The 23,818-nt window shown below is 39.9% G+C and overlaps 1 protein-coding gene across 1 annotated transcript in view; it reads left to right on the forward strand.

Moving 5' to 3' along the window:
- Positions 1-4,622: 4,622 nt before the first annotated feature.
- The window catches only part of PDZD8 (PDZ domain containing 8), a 55,388-nt gene continuing 36,192 nt past the window's right edge, over positions 4,623-23,818 (forward strand). The window contains exon 1 of the mRNA XM_065639461.1: positions 4,623-5,548. Within this exon, the coding sequence (XP_065495533.1) occupies positions 4,650-5,548 (899 nt within the window). The 5' untranslated portion in view covers positions 4,623-4,649. The remainder of the gene's footprint in view (positions 5,549-23,818) is intronic.

Raw genomic sequence — 23,818 nt, forward strand, 5'->3', positions numbered from 1 at the left:
GCTGTTTCATAACCAACCAGAGTATCCCTGTTGTGAGACAGACCATATTCGATTTGTAAATTGAGACACAAAGTTAAAAGCCTCTTTTTTCAGAAGCGAATGTCCATTTGGGGCGTCCACACCTTTGGGCTACCAACAGATTTTTTTTTCCTGCTACAAAAAGGATTCACAATTTCACAATAATCTCTGTAGTTTCTCATTAGCTCTGAAAACTGAGGTTCAGACACCTCAGATAGGATCCAACCAAAAAGCAGCATATGAGATGCATTCCAATCCTGAAAACATGGGCCTAGCTTCCTTTTCTGAATTCATATGGCCAGCCATTTCTAGCATAATAAAGTTTCCTAAAATTCTCAGTTGCCATCTTTAAAAATAGCTAAAAGCTGGGGGGTCAGATTTTTCAGCAGGATGAATGGATGCACTCAACTCAATGGATCCAACAATTCATTCAGGCTGGTGGTTCTCTATTGCACCAATATAACCTAAATATCACCCAAACTGAATTTTTTGTCTCATGGAAGTGAAGAAACTTGAACTTGGCTCATGGCAGTGAAATGTACTTGAGAGATTTGGAAATGAGTGCTGAGCCACAAGAGATGGATGGTCCCCTGTGCAAGGAATGGGCTCAGGGGTGCCGCGACAGAGGAGTTTCCCCAGGTGAGCTGAACCGAAATCGTCCCAGGGACCAGCTGGAGCTGGGATGGGCCCTTTCTGCCAGCACTGGAAACAGACTCAGACTGCAACCTGCCCCTTCCAAGGCAAAATTTTAAAAGAAGAAAAAGGGGAATTTACATGGCATCAATGGAAATCTCATGTGCTCTAAAGCCTCAGCGTTTTTAAGGAGGTTCACTCCAAAAAAACATAGGATCACCTGATGATATTGTGCTTGGCAGAGTTCAGGATTAGAACTGGAAGCAGCCTTGATCACTGTATTTCTGTTTTTTTTCTTTTTGGCCTATCTTCATAACTGGGCCAGATCGGCTGCTCTCTGTACAGTGTATCCTGTCTGAAATTGTAGACGCATGAGGACAATTAAAAGAAAAGGACACCCCCCAGCAGTCTGTCACCAGTGTAACTTCCAGCAATTTTTGTATTGAATAGCCTTCAATGGATTTTTTTTTTCCTCATGAATTTACCTAATTGCTTTATAAATCCTGTTTCATGCAGCACCATGAGAATGATAATCTAATTTTGGTCTCTAAGACATGTAATACAAAAACAATAGGAGGCCCAGGAAAGAACAAAATCATTTTGCCAACAGATATTACAAAAGCAAGCAACAACTCCAGTCCAGTGATGAAAACGATTACAAAACCCACTCATTACAAAATGACCCAGCACTTCCTGCTTTGAAAAATAATCTGGACTGCTTGGCAGTTTTGAAAAAAGAAGTTCTGAAAAAAGCTTGTGATATGGGCATTTCTTTCCTCAGTGCCATGACATGAACCATAGAGTGTGTCCCTTTGACAGGTTCTACTGTCTGGGGTAACTAAAAATGCTCCTAAATCCAAAGATCCCTGGCTCAGTCATGAATGAGATGAATAAAACAAATGTTCCCTGGGTGCCACTACTCTTTGTTTAGAACAGGAGAACTGGCTCAAACACACATCCCTGCTGTGAACTTGTGCTACTCGTTCTCTATTATAAATTACTGGGCTCTCTATATTTTGCAATCTTCCTGCAGTATCACTTTTGCAATCTCCTGCAAAATGGCAAAAGCTGGTTTTGAAGCTCTACACTTAGAGGTTTATTGCCATCCCGTCCTAAACTGATTTGCAAAAGAAAATAATATTTTCCTTGTTTAAATGTAGGTGAAATATCCCTTTCAATACACTCTTCCCTAGTACTTTTTAAAAAGATCAAATACACATATAGGCTCTGTTTTTTTTTGCATGCCTTGCATCCTACTTAATAATTTCTAGCTGTTCGAAGTGCAAATAGTTGAGGATATTCTACAGAGTTTTACAAAGCTCAGTGTAACCAGAGTGGAAATCAGTGCGATTGCATACATCTTTCTATTTATCCAGACTTCCAGAGAATGCAAATAGCAACTTCCAAATTGAAGCCAAAGTAAAGTATGCTCTTAAAGGCCATTTTTAGATGGTATTAAGATGATTTTTTTTCTCCTCTACCTGGTAAATTTAAATACTTTTCTTTTCTCTCTTATTTCAATCCTATTTTATGTTATATAACATTTTTGCACATCCTTTTTGTATTCGTATTAACGCATTTGCTGCTGTTTTCCTTCATTCTTTCATTCTCATTGGAAATGCTAACACACCAAATTCTTGCTTCATAATGTGTCTTTAAGATAACACAGCTCCTGTTGAGAACATTCCTGGGAGAGGAGAAAAGCGATTACTGAGCTGAACGTTTCAGAGGCTCTTAAGCTGCCATCAGGTGCACAAAATGTGCCGAATTTCCTATTCTGCTTGTTTAACACAAGAAAATACTCAATTGAGACATATGCAACGTTACTTTTTTTTTTTTCTCCTGCTGTTCCTCCTGACTCAAAACCAAGGCTGCTGTTGCCTTTCTGAAGATATTACTCCTTATCTGAAAAGCCATTTAGTTGCAAATCCAAAACCTTTCCATTTCTACTGCATATGCCTGTATTAGCCACCGTAAAGACCCGTAACGGAGCACTTCAAATGTTGGACTAATGACCTCTCTGGTATTTCTATAGAAATGCGCTGTTAAACAGCCAGGCATTTCAACTTTCAGTCACAAGACCTATAAAAAATTCATACTCTGCATCTCCAGTTTCAAACCACAGCGCTGCATCATTAAGAGCTTTTCAATCCTCCCACCCCACAGACTTCACGAAGGGGGAAGGGGAAGAGGGCTTCCTGGCATTTAAATTTTACATTTTCTTCTCCTCTTGTTTGCGTTTTTAAGTAATTCTGGAGGTTGGGAAAAACATAACCAACAATATGAGCCTGCACTTTATTTTGTTAAAATATAACATTATCTAAGACCTTTTAGATAGATATTTAAGTAAAAATGAAAATAGGTGTAAAAACTACCAGGCTTTATCATTTAAGTAACTTTTGCCTGAACTGTGGCTGTCTTTCAGAAATTAAAAAACTTCTCTTTCAAGATTGAAAGACTACCCAACAGGGGGAAGCACCTGGAAAAACAATGTGCAGCTGTCATAGCGCATTCTCCAGCAGTACATACAGCTTTGATTGGGCCTTTAAATGAGTTTGTTGCATTAGAGCAGCAATTTTAAAGTATGTTTACATTCACCAGTAAATGACACTCCTGTAAAACAGATTTTAACAAAATGAGTCTTCTGGGTTAGTCTTTCAAAATGTCCAAAACCACTCTTTCTGAAGCCTCCACACATGTTCTTCCCACTCATTGTAGTCCTGCCTCATGTCATGTTTCTTCTATCCTCCTTCATTGCTTTTAAAGTATTTTTTATAAATGCCCAATCTTCCTGGTCCTCGGTTTGATGGGCTGCTGTGCCTCCTGCCCGCATTACAACTGTTGCCTCCCCCGAAAGGGCTGTGCACATTTTGGGAGGAGAGACACCCACTCTTCACCCCTCCGACTTCAACAAGCCGCAGCCTCGTGCACAAAGAAACCTCGATGCCCTCGATTGTCAAGGGAGTTCGGCCCCACACACCGACAACCGATCTCATGTACACCACAGGCTGAACATCATGACGTGGTACAGTTCTCAGCTTTCTTTGCTTCATATTCCTTTCCTCCGTATGTTTGGTTGGGTTTTTTTAATTTCATTTATTCAAAGGCAGCTTTCAAGCATTAATAAATAGCTGAAGAGGATGGAAAGGGATTAATATATTATCACCAATAATAGCAGGGCTTAATAAAATGTTATCTACGTAATGTTTTCAAGATTTGCTGAAAGCACCTCTCAGCAGCAGGAGACACACAAGAGGTTCTAGGAAGTCACAGGAAAACAGACACTGTCCCTTTGCCAATTGGCGGTTTGACTAAAACAATCACCTGAAGGGACTAAACGTCCCTTCTCTCCTGTCACTCCTCGGACATTCCTCGAGCTACCCAGTGCCCGACCCAACCGGTCGCCGTCCCCCGGGGGGGACGCGGTCCCTCGCCGTCCCCTCGCTTGCCAGCGCTGCCTTCAGCGCTGCAGGGACACCCCCCGACTGACAGCACGGCACCCGGCCGAGCTCAGGTGAACTGCCCAGCCGGTGTCCCCATGGCGAGGCACCCACAACAACCGAGCCGCGCTCGCGGCCCCTCCCGTTCACAGGCGGCGGTCGCAGAGCCCCCGCCCCGCTTTGAACGCGGCTCCGCTTGCTCCGTGTACCTGTGCCCGCCCTCCCCGCGCGGGGCCGCCCACAGCGCGGCCGCGGAACGCCGCTGCCCGCGCATGCGCCCTTCGCGCTGTGACGCCACACCGCGCTGTGCCGTGACGTGCCCGGCGAAGCCTTCGCGTCTCTACCAATGGGGCCGCGCGGAGGGGAGCGCCGCGCCTCCCGTTGGCTGGCCCAGCCCCTTGCCCCGCCCCCTGCCCGCCGCCGCGGAGAGGGCGGTGGGGGGACCCGGATGAGGCAGCCGCGGGCGGCCGCCGCCGTTAAACGCCGGCCTGCGGGCGCGGCCCCCGCCGTGGCGGCGGCGCGGTGAGGGCAGCGCGCTCGGGGCGCGGCGCGGCGAGGATGCTGCTGGTCTATGTGATCCTGCTCTCGGCGCTGGCCGGCTGCTTCCTCACGCTCCTGCTGCAGCTCCTGCTGCTGTACAGGAGGGAGCCGGAGCCCCCCGGGACGGGCTTCCCCGGCACCATCTACGCCCGCGTCGCGCCCGACTCCACCCTCAGGGAATACCTGCAAGGCTCGGAGCCGGCCGGCAGCCAAGTGGCTGCGGAGCCGGTCCCCGGCCCTGCCCCGGCCTCAGCGCCGGCCGCCGCGGCTCCCGCCGCCGCCCCGGGCCCGGAGCCCAGCGCCAAACAGCCGCCACCGCAGCAGCAGCCGGAGCCCCCTGCGGAGCCCTGTCCCCGGGAGGAGACGTGCCAGTTCCTCAATGCCATCTTCCTCTTCCTCTTCAGGGAGCTCAGGGACACGGCCCTGGTCAGGGACTGGGTCACCAAGAAGATCAAGGTGGAGTTCGAGGAGCTGCTGCAGACCAAGGTGGCGGGGAAGGTGCTGGAGGGGCTCAGCCTCAGAGATGTCTGTCTCGGCAACGTCCTGCCCGTCTTCAAGTCGGTCAAGCTCATTCGGCCGGTGCTCTGCAACGAAGAGGGCTGCCCGGAGGAGCTGGGCTTTGAGGTGGACCTGGAGTACAACGGTGGCTTCCACTTGGCCATCGATGCCGACCTGGTCTTTGGCAAGTCGGCCTACCTCTTCGTCAAGATCTCCCGGGTGATGGGGAGGCTGAAGCTGGTCTTCACGCGCCGGCCCTTCACGCACTGGTCCTTCTCCTTTATGGATGACCCGCTGATACTCATCGAAGCCAAGTCGCTGTTCGAAGGGAGGACGGTGCATCAGCTCAATTCCATCATTGTGAACCAGTTCAGGAAAGTGATTAAGCGCAAGCACACCTTACCCAACTATAAAATCAGGTAAGATGGCCCGTGTCCTCGATGTTACTTTGGGTGGTGTGCATTAGAATTGCTGTTCTGCGCTTAGTAAATAAAAAGAGATTGGTTTTGGCATTTCTACAGCTTGTACATTGCTTGTCTGATGTAGAAAGCTTTCCATGAAGGTAAGCATGGTTTTCCATATATAATAGGTGAAGAAGCTATTGCACTGTGAGATTGTGACATGCCCCGGACATGTAACTAAGTGGCAGAATTAGTAGGTATCAAAAACTTTGGGATCCTGTCAGGTGTCTAACAGGACTGTGATATCCCTCCTTGGAAAAGGTAGAAGGGGAGTTCTGTGGACAATGTGTGCGGTTTGGGGTGTCCTTCTCCCAGGCTTCTGCCACCGGTGAGCCACCTAGGTGAGATTTGTGGCTTATCCTTACCTATAGAGGCAAGGTGGTTGTTACTTAATGTGTGAAGGAATAAAGTTCACTCTCTAGGGAGCATTTTTGAGGTCCCATGAGAGATGGTGTCCTCTTCCTTTCTGGCTTGCTGAATTTCTTCAGTAACTGGAGAAATCTAAAAGTTGATAAGGGAGGTATTGCCACTATTGTGGTAAGTAAAACTTTGAGGGACCTCTTAGATTTTTGTATGTTTTATTTTATAAATGCACACACTGCAGCACAAACTGCATTATATAGTGAATATATTGAAATGTTCAGTGATATTTAAGGAGTCTCCTCTGGAGATATACAGAACCCACCTGGACACAATTCTTTGCAACCTTCTCTAGGTGAACCTGCAGGGCGGTTGAACTAGATGATCTCCAGGGGTCCCTTCCAACTGCAACCATTCTGTGATTTCTATAGCAGAAAAAGCATCTTTACTTTGATTCCGCGCTCAGTTGAATGTTCTACTGTTGTTCAGGTGCCATGTTCCCTTTCTGTCATGTGTCTTACCACTCTTATGATACCATGTTTCATTTCTCTTTTGTTTGTTGTTTGTAACTTGTGTTGTGTGTTAGGTAAGGATTTTTGTTTTGTTTACCACATTCTTCTGCAGTAAGCATTTTGTCTGAAATTCATCAGAGATGAGTAACTGAAAATGCCTATTTGAATTTTGCAGCATAATTAGCTTTGCAGTGATGTAATTTTTATAGCTCTTTGAGCCGGTTCTTCTGCAATCGAACTTTTAAGAGTTCTCATGAAAGTGAACGTGTAAAATATCCAAGACTTGGAAAGCCCTGACAGGGCAATGAGTAGCTTCTGCGAGTAACGTGGTGATCCTCTCAGGTTTTGAGGTATTGAATTGCTCTCTGGAAGACAGCAATCCTGGGCAGCAGGGCAGCTGTCAAGAGCAAGTTTGCTTCCATTCTCTCGCTGTGTTGGAAAGAGACTGAAGCTGTTAACCATGGAGAAGAGCCTGAAGGAGCACTCTTGGCATACCTAGAAAGGGCAAGTAGAGCAAACAATCTTTACACTCTGTAGACAAGTTTTTAGGATGCCTGTGGAACCAATGATGATGTGCTTCTCCCCTTCAGCAGAGGAGGATTGTCATCTTTATTTTTCCTTGGGGAGATGCGTTTAGGCAGCAGGGCACTCTCATCATTTCGTTAATGAGTTTTTCACATATTTCTCAAACTTTCTGCACCAGAAAGAATGGATAAGGCACGTGGGAGTCACTGACATGTTAAAGGGACTGGAGGGGAGAATAAGGAAAGAAGCAGAGCGCAATGTTTAGGACAGAAATGGGAAGAAGAGTGAGGACAGAAGGTAACTGACACTGAGTTCATCATAGGAAGCATAAGTTATTATAAAGCTACATAAATTATTGTAAAACTAAGAATGAACTGTTATTTTACTATGTTCCCTTTAAGTTATAAGGAGTTGGGAATTTTTGAATGCTTGAGAAGGGAATAGTGTCGTGTCTGGTTTCTACAGTAGATAGTAGGTTGGTAGCATAGGGTGGCAAATGTTCAACAAAACATTGTCAAACCCTGCATATGGTGCTTTTGGCATTTAAATTTTATACCATGTTCTGAACATGTTGTTCTGACCCACTGTGTTGTGAAGGGGGAAGGCAGGACACTAAGCTTAATGCGCATTAATGAATTGTCTTAAGGAAGGAAGATTGGGTCATTGGTGTCCTAACTGTCTTGAACGTTGTCTTTAATGCTTCAAGTAGAAACACAGACCCTGCATGGAAACCTGTAGCTGTCTGTGAACCTCTAGCTGTCCACAGTTGCCCAAGGTTTTGTGGAACGCAGACTGAAAATGTGTTCTCCACATGCATGTATCAGTTTATGCAGGTAGATCCCTAGACAAGCAAAACTTGCTAACAGCCGAGTGGTAACAATAGACTTTTACGTGGTGGCATAGTTGAGATGTTATGGTTTAGCTGATATGGAAAAGTGATTTGGAAAATCAAGCCCCTTGCTGATAAGATGACAACTTTGTATTTTTTAGAAGAATTTGTAAGAATACATTGGCTCGGGATTATGGTATGTTAATATATTCCTTAGGAAAGAATGTGTAGGCAGAAGTCAGGAGGGTTTCACAACTGCTTAATGCCCTGTTGCCTTAAGCTTAACAATTTGTCATCTACAGGGAATGTGCTTATCCTCTGCCCATTTTTTTCCTATGCCGTATATGTCTTTTGTCTAAGTACATAGTGTTTGCTTCCATATGTAGTTCAAAACCTTTTTGATGTCTCTCTGCTCTTGCTCAAGTAACTTCATAAATAAATCTTTGAATAGCAGTAATTACAACCTTGTAAACAAACACACTTGGAGCTCAGGAAGTTCTTTCAGCTGATTAAAGGGGAACTTTGCTACCCTGCTAGCTTCCAGATTGAAGTCCACAAAGGAGTTTTATCTTGTTTTAAGATGCTAAGTAGCGTTGCAATATGTAATTTTCTTTGCCTTTTGTATTAGGCAACTCGTAGAAGTTCTTACTTTGTAGTGCATGGCAGAAGAACTTTTGGTCACGGTTGATTTTGAATATCCTATAAGTAAGTTCGTGTAAAGGACACACTCCCTTCCCTCTGTTATTTAATTGTAAAATATTACATTAAAAAAAATAAGCGTGGTGTCGTCACACGCGTATTGTCTGTTGCTACAGCCAAATTACTACACACATACTTTTGTATTCTTTCTAGTTATGTGCAAAATTCTGTGCGGAAAAGCAGTGATTAGTGAGATCATCTTCTTTTGTACCATCCATTACTAGGAGCGACTTTGTGCAATGTGTGTAGCTTGAAAGTAGAAAAAGGCGTCTTGCATTACTGATGTGCTCTTAAATGCCTATGAAGGGAGGCAGTGTAGACTAATTAGTGCATTTTAAAGTTTGTCTAGTGTTTTATGTACAATTTTCTCTATAAAAACAATTGCTTACTAATTGTAAAAGGAGGGATGCACTTTATGTCTAAACAAATAAATAGCAATTTGTGTTTTATTGTAATAGTGTGTAATCACTTTTGTTTGGTGCTTTAGAAATGTGTTTGTGTGTGGCAAAACACCCTATTTTGAAGCTGCTCTGCCATTGAATAGCAATTATTATCTCGTATAGTGGAATTTGGTTAAATCTCTGGAAGCAAGGCTGCTGGTAAAATTCAGTGAATGGTAGGCTTTTCTTTTTTGATTTTTTAGACATCACTGCCAATGGATGCGTGCATGCAATTCAATTGGTAATAGCAAGAGTTACTGGTCTTTTATAGCGAACTTTAATGTATTTGTTGTTGCTTTGTAATAGAAATGCACACAGCTTTTCTGAAAGCATTGTGGTCTGTTGGAAGTTTCCTGTTCAGATGTGAGGAATATCTAAAATGACGTGTTGTGGGTTTTTTGTGTTGTTTTTTTTTCCTTCTCTAATACACAAGAGTTCTGGTGTGCTCTTGAGAAACTAGATAACTGTGAGTCAAGATGGTCTTTCTATAACTAGCCCTAACTTCAGTAAGGTAATGAAGAGTTGTAGGTATCATTTATTTGGCTCTACACAATCCTTAACTGTATTGTGACTTGAATTAACTAGTTAAGTTATACCTTTTTTTATTTCTAAGACAAGTTGGATGGAGCTTGGGAATGAGCATGGAAAGCCTTGGCTTCCCTGTTGGTTGTTCGTGATGTCAACTCTTGGTGTTGTGCAGGGTGGCCACCGACCCACCACCTGTGTCACGCTGTCCCAAAATCTCTAACACTGGCACTCTCAGGAACCATGTTTAGTTGGTGTTGCCCATTGGCATGGCTTGACTTGACACTGATTTTTTCATGTAGGTTTCTTTCACTAGAACAGGGTGGTAGATAACAATTATCAGCATAGAGTGGAGTTCATCTAGGGGCCTGGATCCAGCCTTTGGTTTTCAGTGTATACACTCAAACAGTTCTTTAAAAGTAGTATTGTAGACATTGTTCGTGTTCGTTTTAACTCTCTATATCTTGTCCTTTTAATAGTAGGATAAAGTGGTTAACACAAAGCTGTAGTTACTCGCATTGCTGTAGCATATTTATTATTTAGAGACAGAGTAAGGACTATTTCAGGTGTTTATCCCCTTGCTTGCTGGTGTTGTTGCAGTAGTCGTGGGTTCATCTCCGTTAGTTCTCTAATGAGCTATACCTTGCTCATTAACCTAGCATTAAGCTGCTTATTGCTGGCAACCTTGATATTCTCCCCCATCATATCAGGTATATAGGTACACTAATTATGCTGTATTATCTAGCTGTGTTGAACAGGTCCTGATCTTGCTTTGTGTATGTTTTGGAGAGCTTTGGATTTTGGGCTCTTTCTAGAAAGTAAAAATACACTTTGCTGTCATGAAGATAAAAAGCAATTTGTGTGTATGTAAAAGGTGAGGAGGAAGTACTCGCAGTCTAGTCTCCCTGCAGAATTTAATTTCACAGTGTTTCTTAATAAGGTAAAAAAAAATCTAACAGCTGCTGTGTTGTGTGGGGGGGGTTTTTTGTTTGTTTTTTTCTGGTTTTTTGTTTTGTTTTTTTCTAAATGTAGGGTCTTGCAAGTTCATCCATTAGATCCTAAGCAGATTAGGTATTGCCTAAGTAGCGAGGAAGTTATGTATATTTCAAGAACACTTCGTTTCTGAGTTTGTTACAGTAAAAAAAGCTAATATTTTGTATCGATACTAGCCTGCTGGAGAAACTATACTTTGCTTTATTTTAAGACATGCTACTACAGAGTGGAATAGCTTTATTTTCTTTAAGTAATCTCACAAAGGATTACTTCTAACATTTCTATATCAGGTATTTAGATGACCTCTTGAGGTCTTTTTCAACACAAGCTATCCTTGGAACTGATCATTTGCGAGATAGTTAGTCACGTTAAATAATTCCATGCTTTATTTGGAAGCTGGGGCTATATTGAATTTCACTGAGAAGAACCATTAGACAAGCCCATTTTAACTTACCTTTAGAGAACGCAATTCGAGTGTTACACAGCAGTTTCTTATTTTTTGCAAAACTTAGGTAGTAATGTAAGTAGCTATTGATTTGAAGTGTGTTTTATAATAGAAATGATTTCGTAATATAGTAATAGAGGTATTGGAAAAAGTATAATTTAAAAAGGTATATATTATTCATATGATGAGGTTATACTCAGACATAATGGTAGAGATTGTGAGCATGTCTTAACTTCAGAAATCAGCAGCCAGCATACCTACTTTCTCTACAGCTTCTGCAAAGGGAGAGGCTATGGAGATTCTTCTTCTGAGTGAATTTCTACTGTACTTGTGATACGAATCTCTCTTACTAGTTAAATCTGTAAAGCACTCCTATTTGAAGTTCTCATTCTTGTTGCTGCTGAAAAAAATGCTTTTTTCTTTTTTTTTTTAATGCCATGCCTGTTCTAAGTGCAAAAATCTTCTAGTATACAGAAGCATTTAAAAGCAAACAAACAAAAAAACCCAAACCAAAACAAAACCAACAACAGCAACAACCCAGAATGTGAGTCCTTTTCTGCTCTGCAAAAATGGATGGTAAAGCAGCACTGTGAGCCTTGTGGGTTGTCAGGCTGTTCCAGGAGGTGAATGCTCTGAATGATGCCAGCACAAAGACTTGTTCTGCTAATGGCAATGTGGTGATAATTGGAACCAGCAGATCTGTCTGTAGACAGTAGTTTCATGCTTGGAAGATTGTCTTTGTTGGGCATGGACAAGTAGTTTTTCTTAGTCATACAGGAGTTAGGTAAATGGATCTGTAGGCAACCTGAAACACAGTAAACACAACTAAACCCCGGAACATTAAATATTTTCATTTCTTCGAGGGCGCTACATGTGTAGAAGTAAGCTTTTTGTAGTGCAGAGCTTTTTACTGTCTTTACTTTAGGAGCGGTCTGTCTCAGACATACGTTGTGTCTGGAGGTTCACTAAATACTTTTATTTAAGCTGAAGAAACCTGTGTATTACAAAACGTGTATGTAAATCTCCTTATGTAGATATCAAGTTCAAAACTTATTGGTTCTAGGGGTTTTGAAGTCTTTTGGTCTCTTCCCCAGCTCCAGCACTTCACAGGCCTTCACAATGGAAAGATGTAATTCTGAAAGAATGCCGGTTTCAAATTGTTTGTTTTAAAGTCAGAGTGAATGAATGACCAGCTACTTCTTGGATGTTTCTCAGTATACAGGTGGCATTCTTTTCAGGTTATGAGTGAGCCTTTTCTTATGATTAGTCAACAACTGTTACTTTCTTCTTATCGACTTGAGATGGATTAGTGAAGAAACTGGAAGACTATAGGTATAATTAGGGACCAAAAAAAAAATCTCAGTTGAAGGGAGAGATTAAGACATAGAAGAATAAGTTATGCTGATTACTGTTTGTGTTTGCTGCAGGTAGCAATCCATCCAATAAGCATTAAAGTTAATTGGTCTGACAGGAAAATAAAACCTCCTTCAACTTCTCATGCTTGAAACAGTGTATGAAAGATTCTTTGTGCAATAATAATGAAAAGAAAATTACCTCATTTAACACCTTTGCTGTTTTGTGTTTAAAAATTACTTGATCTTAGTCCTGAAGTGACCTTCTTTCAGGTGGATAGTGAATGAAGGCTCTGAAAAATCCAATAAGATTTAGTTGGTACTTCATGGTGTTTTGTGTGCACTAGAATTGAGACCTCACTCTGCTGTTCATCTGAACTCTGATCTGGCTGTTCGGAGCGAACAAATACTTCTCTTTTTATTCAGTTGTCATAATTTGTATAGCTTTCAATTCTTTTATTTCAAATATGAAATAAGCATTAGTACTTTTTCATTTTTTGAAAGGTAACCTTTCTTTTCGAAGTAAATACAGGGCATACAGGAGTTAATCACATTATTGGACAGTAGGCATCCAACAAATGTCTGAGTTTGGCTCTGATCCCATCTGTTGGAGCAGGTAGATGTGTTCGAGCACTAAAGTTGGGTTATTCTGAATCACCTTCTACAGGTTGTATTATGATTTTTAATTTCTGTGGATAGATAGTGTGGCTAGTGTTTCCCTACCTGTCACACAAAACTGAACGCTGGATTTTCCTTGAGACATGTTACTTCAAAGAACAGAGGCACAGAATTTACCTGTAGAAATGGGTAGCTAATACAGCTCTCAGTAGCGTGTTAGATGTCAAAATGTACGAGTCTCTTCTAGCACCCATTTTATATATGTTAAGTATGTGAAATAATTAATATTTTTATTAGGAAATGATACAGCAGCCTGAGCAAGGACAGTAGGTTTTAGCAGTCATTGTGGTAGAAACAGTGTTGGTGCTGTAGGGATGGTGAAACTTAGTCTTGGGCTGCTGATTTCCCGGCTGGAGTCAGTCCCTTCATACTGTTGGGTTTCTATGGGAAACTGCTTGTTCTGCATTCCTGCAGAGATTGCCTCAAGTCACCCGATATGCTCCTGTGTTTATAGTTCATGTTCACACTTGTTTGATTTAAAACCATTTCAGCATTTGGTTATTCTTGATATTATTGTTCCTTAGAGAATAGGAAAAGACTTTACATTTAAAACTTCTTCGATGAATAAGCTTTATTGTCTAAAATGAGTATGGAGAGAATGTTACATACCTATGTGGTTTGTTAAGTTAATAATTTGTGCTACCCTGGTCTGCTAAAATCTATTAATTGTGGAACTATAAAAACCATTACATGATGATCCCAACCTGTGCTTTTATCCAGAAGAAAGCAATGATCCAATATTACAAATGTGATTCTGTGTGATACATGAATGTCAATATTTTATACAATTAAGAAAAAATGCTCTACTGAAAGTGTTTGTTTTGATGTTTGAGGGCTGAGGAGTGCTTGTTCATAACAGTGGTTAAATTCCCCTTTTGGAGATGAGTGGGTGCCAGTTTGGTGTGAAGGAGATTTGAGTCACTATTTTATGAACATTTGTCAGGGTTAATTGTGCAATACTAAACTGAACACAGAATTTATAAATAATTTCTTTGAGCAGTTTCTGCTGCAGTCACTGCGTTTCTGGTTAAACTAAAGAATTTACTGCTGGTGTGTTCATCTTGGTTGAGAGACATGAGTAAGATCCACATAAGTTTTGGAAACTTTTCCTGTTGTCATTTACCTTCACTGTTTAACAAATTGCGGTTGTTTCACAAGCCAGTCAACTCCAGGCTACAATTCAGACCTTCAAGATGTTCAATGATCCCAACCGGTGTACCTAGTAAATTAGTGAAAAAAAAAAATCTGCAGTGAAGACTACAGTTGGATACCTTTATGTTGCAAAGAAAGTTTCTGCAGTAGGATTGAAGTGCCCAACCAACAGTGAACTGGTTGCGTACGCGGTGTCGGGGTGTGGGTGCTCCGAAATTGCTCTGCCCATCGAGGTGGGGATGTGCTGTGTTGGCTTTGGCAGCCCAGAGCATCTCTCTTTATTGCAGGACCTGGCAGCGTTTTATTAATAGACCTGTGGCCATAGATAGCTATGAACACTGCCAAGGGGTTGCTGGGTGTAGCAGAGGAGAAAGACAGGAAAAAACTAATTTTTTTGTGCAATGAAAGGCAGAAATTGTTTTCAACTCTGAGTTGGGCTCTGGAGAGCTACTTTTTTTTTTTTGTTTTCCACCACTAGCTGTTTTAATTAATTTTAGCCTTAAAACTACACAGGAACAACTTTTATAATTTCTTAATTCCCCTGTTCAGCTTGCAGCTACGCTGTAGTTCAGCAGAACAGTCTGTGAGGAGCAGTGCACTCAGCCCTCTCCATTAAAGCTGTTTTATGTAATGAAAAATACACAGTGACACAATTTTCCCATTTTTTTCAAGACTTATCAGATGTTGTAAAATCTGTCTGCAATAAAGATTGTATTACAGAGAGCAGCTGATGATAATCAGACTGTTACACATACTCAAAGACAGTAATTAATTACCCAGTTTGACTAGCATAAAATTAAATTAGGATAGTCTTTTGGGAAAACTTTTTTTTAGCAATTTTGTGTTGCTTGAATGGTAAAAGTTATAAGGGCAATCTGAGATTGAATTTACAAAATTTTAAAATATGGGACAGAAATTAATAAATGTTATGATTTCCATCAGACACCCACAGATTATACTTTGTTCAGTACTCTCTTATCCTATTATTAGTAATGCTAACTTTCAATATATTTTCCTGTATCAGTTTTAATGGCAACAGTTATGAAAAATGCCCATTCAGAAGGAAATGTCTATAAATACTACAATTTGGTTTTATAATGGTATTAAGTACAAGGTCACATTTTGTTTGCAAGTGTCACTGAAGTGAAGATACTAGTAACTACAATAACTAATACCACAAATGTAAAATACTTTAAATGATGCTAAAACCTTTGAAAAATATCCTGTCAAATACACTTTTATATAGTGTTTTAAATGTAAGCCATTGTGTAGTAAGAGCTCAAATGGACTTTTACATGAATGTCATTTGTGTAGCCAATTACTTAAACCATTATTCTTGTTTGCCTGAGCTAAAATAGGAACAGTAGAAATTGAAGATCATAGTGTTGCAGTGACAGGGCAAAAGGCTTCATGGAGTTGTTTGAATCACTGCTATGAAAGATCCGGCTGGGTGAATAATTCCTAAGTAATTAAACAGTGGAAATGATGCAGAGTAACTCTGAAAGCTTCACAACAGTTTGAATTTTTTTTTTTTTAAAGAATTACTCTGCATACTCGCTAACAAAACTTCATGCAATAAACAAAACAAATTCTAATGTTGCCAAGCAAAGAGCCCAGTGGATTACAAGGGGAGGTGGGGTGGGAACAGCAATGTCAGCGTTATTGTTTTAGAACAATACTAAAAAAACTCAGATTTTTTTCTCCTTTTTTTTTTTTCCCTTTCTTCCTGTTCCTTTGAAAGAAGGGCAAATAAGAGAAGATATTCAAATTCATTGTGAGGATGGTGTGGGAGAAGGTTATGGTAATTTGAGCAGCTGCCTCTTTCAAATGGAATCACAAGTCCCAGCTGCAACTTGCAGGATTTGCAAAGTGCAGGGACCTGTCCTGTTAATTAATCTTGCAATCCCGTCCTGTATTTTGACCATCAACACTGGTGCCACAGGTCATGTCCAGGCGTTAGGTGACCCTGTTTACAGCACAGGCCCATCAATAAAATGCTGTGACTCTCAAACGGTGACACATTTGTTTGGGGGATGGTTGGCAAGTGCATACCGTGGTGTGTCCCCATCAGCGCCCTCCCCACCACTGCCGTCAGAAAAGCTGACCTCTAATTCCTGCTGTTTACAATTTCAGGGTGAACCATCAGTCATCTCAGCTTTGAAAATGGTCCTACTAATGCTGAGTTAGACTGTCTCCAACACTTTGGAAGGGTTTAAGGGTGTGAACTGGACCATTTTTTGTCTTATCTGTAGTTTTTCTTCTTCTGTAATTTCAGTACTTTTAAAACTGACTGGAGGAGTAAGGATAAACCTTGGAAAGCCATCATGTCTAGAATTCAGAACAAATACAGATGTTTTTCCACTTTTGGTTTACAGCTGGCAGACTGTTTCCAGCAGTGACAAAGTCATTTTCTGAGTGATCTAAGAGGATGTTGTCAGTTTTTGTATGGATGCAGGTTGGTGTTCAGAGCAGAGGATTAAAACTCTTGAGCTCAATGGATGAGCCATGTACGGACTTCAGACTTCTATTAGAACATCATTTTCCTCTGCCTGGATTGCAGAGATGTTATTTGTAGAGAGACCTGAGACCTCCTTATTGGAGAATATAATGCTAAAGTGAGAAGTTTGTTAGCGTCAGTTACTGGAACTAAACTCTTAATCGAACTGGCTGAAGGTAGAGTTTTGGGGTGGCTCGGATTTGTTCATTTTCAGGGGGTTCCTCCTGGTGTTTTCTCCTTGAAAGCCTAAAAGCTGCTTCCTGGCAGGGCTGCCTCTCTTCCAGCTCTACGTGAACAAGAACATATTCTGCGTCTCATGTCCCATTTGGAGCAGAGCTACAACGATTCAGGCTTTCTGGTCAGACAGGGAAATTTTGTCTTTGTCCTGTCTGAGGCTGAAATATAGCAGGATTTGGATCTCTGTCTCTTAATTTGAACCAACAGTCGGCTTTCAGCTCGGTCACATACAAATTTAAAAAAAAAAAAAAGGCACGTGAAAGCTTAAGGAGATCAAGCAGGCGTTGGCTGCGTGAGCTAAGCTATTTCAGCAGCTACGGAATTTAGAATTTGGGAAACTAGTATTCCTGAAATGCAAAAAAGTCTGTGCAAGGTCAAATCGATCTTGTTTGTGCTGATAAGAAAGCAGTTTTGATAAGCCTGATTCAAGATTTCTTTTTTACTTGTGGCTACTTCAATACAGACAGCAATGGCAGGTCTTTAAGGCTCTCCTGACTGTATTTACAATGACTTCTGTCATACAAGCAGAAAAAATATTCTACTGTCCTTTTTGGAAGGAGCTACTTGCATTTATTCTTTTATCTGTTCTTGTAGAGTGGGTCTTAAAGTTATAAAAGTGCTTGTTTTGAGTGTCTGATCGGAAATATACCTCAGGGGTACTGATATCACGACAATAAGAATCTGGAAATGTGTGAAACATCTTTGAAGAAAAAAAAAATCTTTGCTGCCTCCTTTTTTTTTTTTTTTGAGGTCTTGATTTAAAAAGTGACTGTTCATATATTGAGAACTTATGTGGATGAGCCTCCCACATGCCTGTGGCAGAATATCCTGTAACACAGTGGGTGGAGTGCTAGAACTGATTTGCACTTTTCCATAAAACTGCCTAGAAAATAAACCCACTCTCTCATCACAGTGTTTCCAGGTTATTTGTAAGCCAAATTTTCCTGGGTGTTGGTAAAACTCAATTTGTATTTCTATACTGAATAAGAGCATAGTTTGAATTGCTCAAGTCCTCTGATTATCAATACTGAGATACTTCTGCAGCTTTGTTCCTTGTGAAATCAGTGAAAACAGTGGTGGTACTTTTTTTTTCTATTTTTTTTTTTTCAAACTAAGGATGAATTCTGTTTTTATATCTTCAGCGTGAAGAATGGTATAAGCTGTTTGCATTATAATACCTAATGAGCCTTCAATGTTAGCTCATAAGTACTTTTAAAATCTTACTAATGTGATCATGCCCTTTTAGGAGTGGGTCGTAATATTTTAGAATTTTTGTAGACGTAAACTTCATCTTAAATTACACACAATGTAAGAATAGAAGACTCCTTTTAATACTTAAAATATCTGGTGTCAATCACTCTCTTTCAAATTTATAGCCTTAACAAGCTCATGACTTTGATTCACAGAAATACGATTAAAAAGGCAATGTAGAAATGGCTGAGTTCTGTTCTGTAGTTGGTCGAACCTTATGAGTACTCCCCAAACTGAAAATACATTCCGCAGTTGTTCTTTAAAGATTCTGGTATCTAAAATATTTTTAAAATACAGTAGCATCTAGGAAAGTATATTGATACTTTATTAAACACATTCTGAATTTAGGTTTTGATTTAATTTTTACTTAGGGTGGTAAGCAAAACTCCAAGTCTTGCTATGTACACAGTGTAGCCTTATAATAAACATACTTCTTGTTTTAGCTGATGGGCTCTTCTGAGATTTAAAGTCTTTTTGTCTTGTTTATTAAGATTTAAATAGTTAATGTAACTCAATTAAAAATTTCGTAAACCTGACAAAGTTTAATCTTATTTTAGGGCAGTAGAGTGGTGCTGGAATTCATACAAGTGATTAATGTGGTCTTAAACACATATCCAGTAATTCTTAGATGACTGCTTTAGACATCAAAGTTCCTTTATAAACCCAGAGAATAATGTAAAACTTTTCCCAGAGCTTATTCTAGGAAAGTGTTCTCACTTCTTTGTAAAACCTCTACAAAATCCTAACCCCCTCCTGCATTTAGAAATGAAGCTGTAAGTCTTTCTGCTTCTCCAGTTAGGGAATGGGCTACTGAGACCTTTTGCAGTTTGTTCCTGTCTGTATTTAGCCCTTAACAATTATTTTTGTCCTGCAATTCTGGATATTCTTAACAGATGCAACAAACAGAAACATGTAAGGGCTTGGTTATCTTTGGCCAGGTAAAGTGGTATTTTTTTTCTCTGTTCTTAATAGATTTTGTCATGTAACTAAAATTATCGTAGTTAAGTATGTACTGGTGGGAGCAGTTAGTTTAGGTAAATAGATTAATTAAATTAAACTAAGGTATAAAAGACTCCTGTTCTCTGTTAAAAGCTGGCTTAGGACCACAAAACAATCATCACAGAATAGTGAATGTGAATTAATGGGAATATAGGTCAGACATTTCTAAAACTAAACCACTGAATTACGGTGTTGTTCCAAGTAGGTGAGTTCCTCCTCCACAGAACTGAGAAGGAAGAATAGTGTTATTCAGGGGCTGAAAACACCCAAAATGAAGGGAACTAACTTGATTTGTTTGGGTTTTGGTTCTTTCTTCAGATGCAGCTTTGAATTTCTGACTTTCTGAGTGAAGTGGTGATGAGATGAGAGCAATTGAGCCGCTGAAGTGATTCTGAAATGTGGCAGGAAAGGAGAGGGGAGGTTTTCCGTGGGAAGGAGACGCTGCGCACTGTGTCTGGGAACGGGTTTGCTGTGTTTTGGATGTAGAAGAGTTCAGTATTATGCTACTATACCCATAATTTTAATCCTGTATATTAATTGAATAACTGTATCTTAATTATCTTTCAGTATAATCATCTGACGCAATTTCTCATGTGAAATGATTTTTTTTGTTGTTGTTTGTGTCTTGTGTTGTTCGTAAAGAAACACTTTTGCTAGTTGACAGCTGCTTTTAAATATTATTCTTTATAGGTTTTTTTTTCACTCGCTAAAATTTCACATTAAGTTTGTTTGTGGTTATTAGTCTTCATATTATTAAATTAAAATGTTAGCTTTTTAACATTTTCTTAAGCGTGCTATTCGCATTTTAGACTTCTGGACAAATAAGATGATCAATTTGGGGAGGGAGACTGATAATTTAAAAACAAATTGATAACATACTCTAAGCATCTAATATAAGGTACTTTTAAAGGCTTTAATAGCATGACATATTCAAACAGGGTTTTGGGACAGGGCCGTAAGGTGCGGTTTTTTTCTTCTACAGTAGTTACAGTGCGCCTATATTGTTCTTCTGGGGAACATGAAGAATTTACCAAAGCTTAACAAATGTGGTTTAAAGACAGTGAAAATCTCTACCCCCACAAAACCTACCTTGCATCTGATAGTTGTTTAGCATCATTTGACAGGTTTGGAATTGAAAAGGAGGCTTTTGGATATATGGGTTGGGTTGGTGTTGTCCTGTTTTGTAGGTCAAGGACTTGTGACATGAGCATGAATTTTGCCTTTTGACCTTTTTGAATAAGGAGGTGGCAGCGTTAGACACTACTCGAAAGGGGTCTAATATAGTTGCGATGAAAATCTGCCTTGGAGAACCTGATTTAAAGTGGTACTATATTTCTCCTAAGTGCCTTTTGGTAACATTTTCTCAACTGTTGTACTGTCAGGAGTGTCTCCTGGATTTCCCCACACCATTGTCATGGCTTAAAATGGAATGGACCGATTGCAAACCATTTGTTATGGGCTTGTTCTCTGCTGACGGACGTCCACCAATTTATATAACTAACTTTTTTGGCAATTGTTTAAAGTTAAGAGAGGGAACTGAGAATCCTGTGATGAGGATCTGGTCAGAGTGAGGGCAGAGACCAGCTGAGATAAAATGAGGCGTTTAGTTTGCTGTCAAAGTTACTTTACTTTACAGACTTTTAGAACGGAGGTTTATTGGTAGGCTGCATGATCTTTTCTTTCTTCATCAGCATGATGAATTTCTCTTAAGGAATTTATTGGTGGACTTTCACTCTTTAAAGATGGACTAATTATTAGAAGGTAGCCAAACACGCTCTTAAAGCTGTTACAGGAATTACAGCAAGCTTATTTGTACAAGGTATTTAATAAAATAAGTTCTGTATTATAGTAGTGGATTTTTAAAAGGTACAGTAGCTCATAGACTTACCCTGTCACAGGGAAAAAGATGGGAGAACCTTGGATGCCTGCGTGAATTGCTGGCTGCCTGTGTGTGGTTTTATCTTTCCAAATAAATTTGGGTTACCTTTTACTTAAATAGTCCGTCAACAGTTCATTTAACTATTAGATAATTGAAATCTACTTGAAATAGTAATTTGTCCGATGTTCAATTTTGGAAATGTACAAGCTCTTAGTAAATTACCTTAAATAGATAAGTGCTATGTTATAAAATTGGAAGACTTCAGAGCAGCACTCAAACATTAAAAATGCATTTAATGTGAGATATTTAGCTGTTTCTATGTTGCTAATGTCAGTGGAAGTAGATAATGTATTAGGGTTTTTTGCTAAGGATTTTGCAAATTAGTTTCAGTGTTAAGAATGTGAACGTAAGTGCTCGTTTTAAATTAAAAATGTTGTTGAGACTGCTTTTCATCCCATATTTGTAGAAAATTTAACTTGTGCTGCACAAAGTCCAGCATACACTGCTAAGTGTTTTGCCTATTGTATATTATTGTGTGTGTATATATATTATTGGTATTTTAGATTTTTTCCTCTTTAATTCATTGTTGTATTAATTTTAAAAAGTCTATTTTGAGAATAGAAATCAAAATTATAGTAAACATTGTCTTAATCTACCACAAACTGTCTTGTACTGAGGATCATTTTGTCATTCCATGGTGCAGCAAAAGGTTGCGGTGTGTGCTGTACTTAACGCTTTGCTCTGAAGTTACTTGAGAGATGACGTTTTTGGTTCGAATACGTAGGTGGATATGTCTGCATCTTTACTGGAATATTTTAGTTTGTTATTTTGCCTTTTTGTTCTTATTTTTAGTATTGAAAATACATTTCTCCAGGTTTGTGATTTTTTGTTAAATAGCCAGCAGGCTGTATTATGGTAAATATAAGGGAAAGACTCTATCAATACTAACACTTTTAAGCCTCACATTTGCAGAAATCTGGAGAGGTGATGTTACCTAATGAATCCTCTTTCTCTGTCCCTGCTTTCCGGAAATCTTGTTTCCATAGTTCATTGAGGCTCCTGGTGATGCTCGTTAGTTTGAGATTCCCATGGAAAATTTTTTTTTAATAGATTTTGGGAGAAGGTATATGGGCAGTTGGCTGGTAGTAATTGAAAAGTTGTTTATTTGTGCTGGGGAAAAAAACAATGAACAACAACAACAAACCCCAAACAAATAAACAAAAACCCAAACCAAACACAACCTACAAGTATTTATTCACTCAAAACTTGGCATTATTTTCCAGTGCAGTTGCCTAACTCTTCTTTTTTTTTTTTGCCTGACAAATCTGAGCTAAAATCTGTATTTTGAGGAGGTAAAAATAATTTCTGAAAGAAACAGGTACCCTTGCTCATGCTGAGGGGAGGTGGCCAAGCTCTGCAGTGGTTGCAGGTCTTAGGAATCTGTAAAGTGAAAATAATGGGATTGTCTTGGTGATTATTTTCCCCATTCTTGTGATGCTTACTATGCCTTTAATAATTCAAGAACTATAAAGGAAGATTTTGAGTAAAACATCAAACCAAGTAGGAATATTTTGGGTTGGTTGGTTGTGGCATGCTTATAAGCCTAAAGCATGGCTGATGTGATTTAATCGCTTCACATTTTTCAAATGTAGATGTAAATAATTTATTCAGTTTATTTTCTTTAACTTAAATGTTTTGACTTGACCAATTTGAAGCCTGTTTCTTCCTGGTGGAGTTAATGAGGGAGAAACTTGGAACCAAATTAAAGTTAGGAGTTGAATTGGATTTTAGGAAAAGAGCTGGAGTGTTGAGTTGTATTTATTCACAAGGAGAACAAAAGAAATGTCTTTCTCATGACTCTGTATGAGGCGGCTGCTCGTCCAGAAACCAAGTGTCTGGAATCAGGGCATCGGGCTCCCTCCCAAAGAGTGCGCCGGCACTTAAAGGGCGCTTCGTTATTTATTTGAATCTCAAACTTCTCAGTTCAGATCCATGTGACTGTTTCCTGAACATATTGTGATCTCTGAATGTGACAAGCAGATGCCTCTGGTTGAGCAAACAGTCCTTATGAAAGGCTCCTTTCTCATGAAATGGCAGATACATCCTGCAGGCGATGGGGCTCGTGTCCTGCTATTTGTAAGTCTTCAACAGAAATAATCACTGGGAGGCCGTGTCGGGGACAGGGGATGGAAACCAAGGCGTGGGGCAGTGCTAGGAAATGGGAGCAATAAATAAAAACAGAAAGGAGGAGTACCCTGCGAGTGCTTTTTCAAATACTTTATATAAATGCTTGTGCAGATTCCGTGATGTCTTTCTGCTTTGCAAATAGAAAGGGTTGTGTTGCTGTTAGGATTGCGTGTCTGAGTCAGATCGTGGCTGTGGCCAACACCGAAGCGCTACCACTGAAAAACGAAATCGGTATTTATAACTCAGCATATTCTAATCAAAGAGGGAGAAATATGTGGTGAGATAACGTGTAAATCTCTTAGTATCTCGAACATGAACTGCTTTTCCTGTGAATCACATGCGGCGATGACGGAAATAAAGCTTCGGGGCAGACATTTAGAATACCTTTAGAATATCTTTATTTTAATTGAAGAAGACTGGTTCAAAAGAGCAACCAAATGTTTTTCACAAAATGAGCGAAGTATCAATCTGTGCAATTAAAGTGTACTGTTTATTAGGGTCCGCCAGTCCTCTAAGTACAGCAGTGTCATAAAAATTTACGCTTTAGCATCTTGGTACATTTTCACCTTTCAGTGCTGTGATGTTTTATGCAGATGAACTTCAAATAAAGACCTGCTAAGATATTTACTGCAAAAGGACTCTTGCGTTAAATCACATTTGCAATCATA

Source organism: Caloenas nicobarica, chromosome 7, assembly GCF_036013445.1.
Source record: "Caloenas nicobarica isolate bCalNic1 chromosome 7, bCalNic1.hap1, whole genome shotgun sequence".
Classification (NCBI taxonomy): domain Eukaryota; kingdom Metazoa; phylum Chordata; class Aves; order Columbiformes; family Columbidae; genus Caloenas; species Caloenas nicobarica.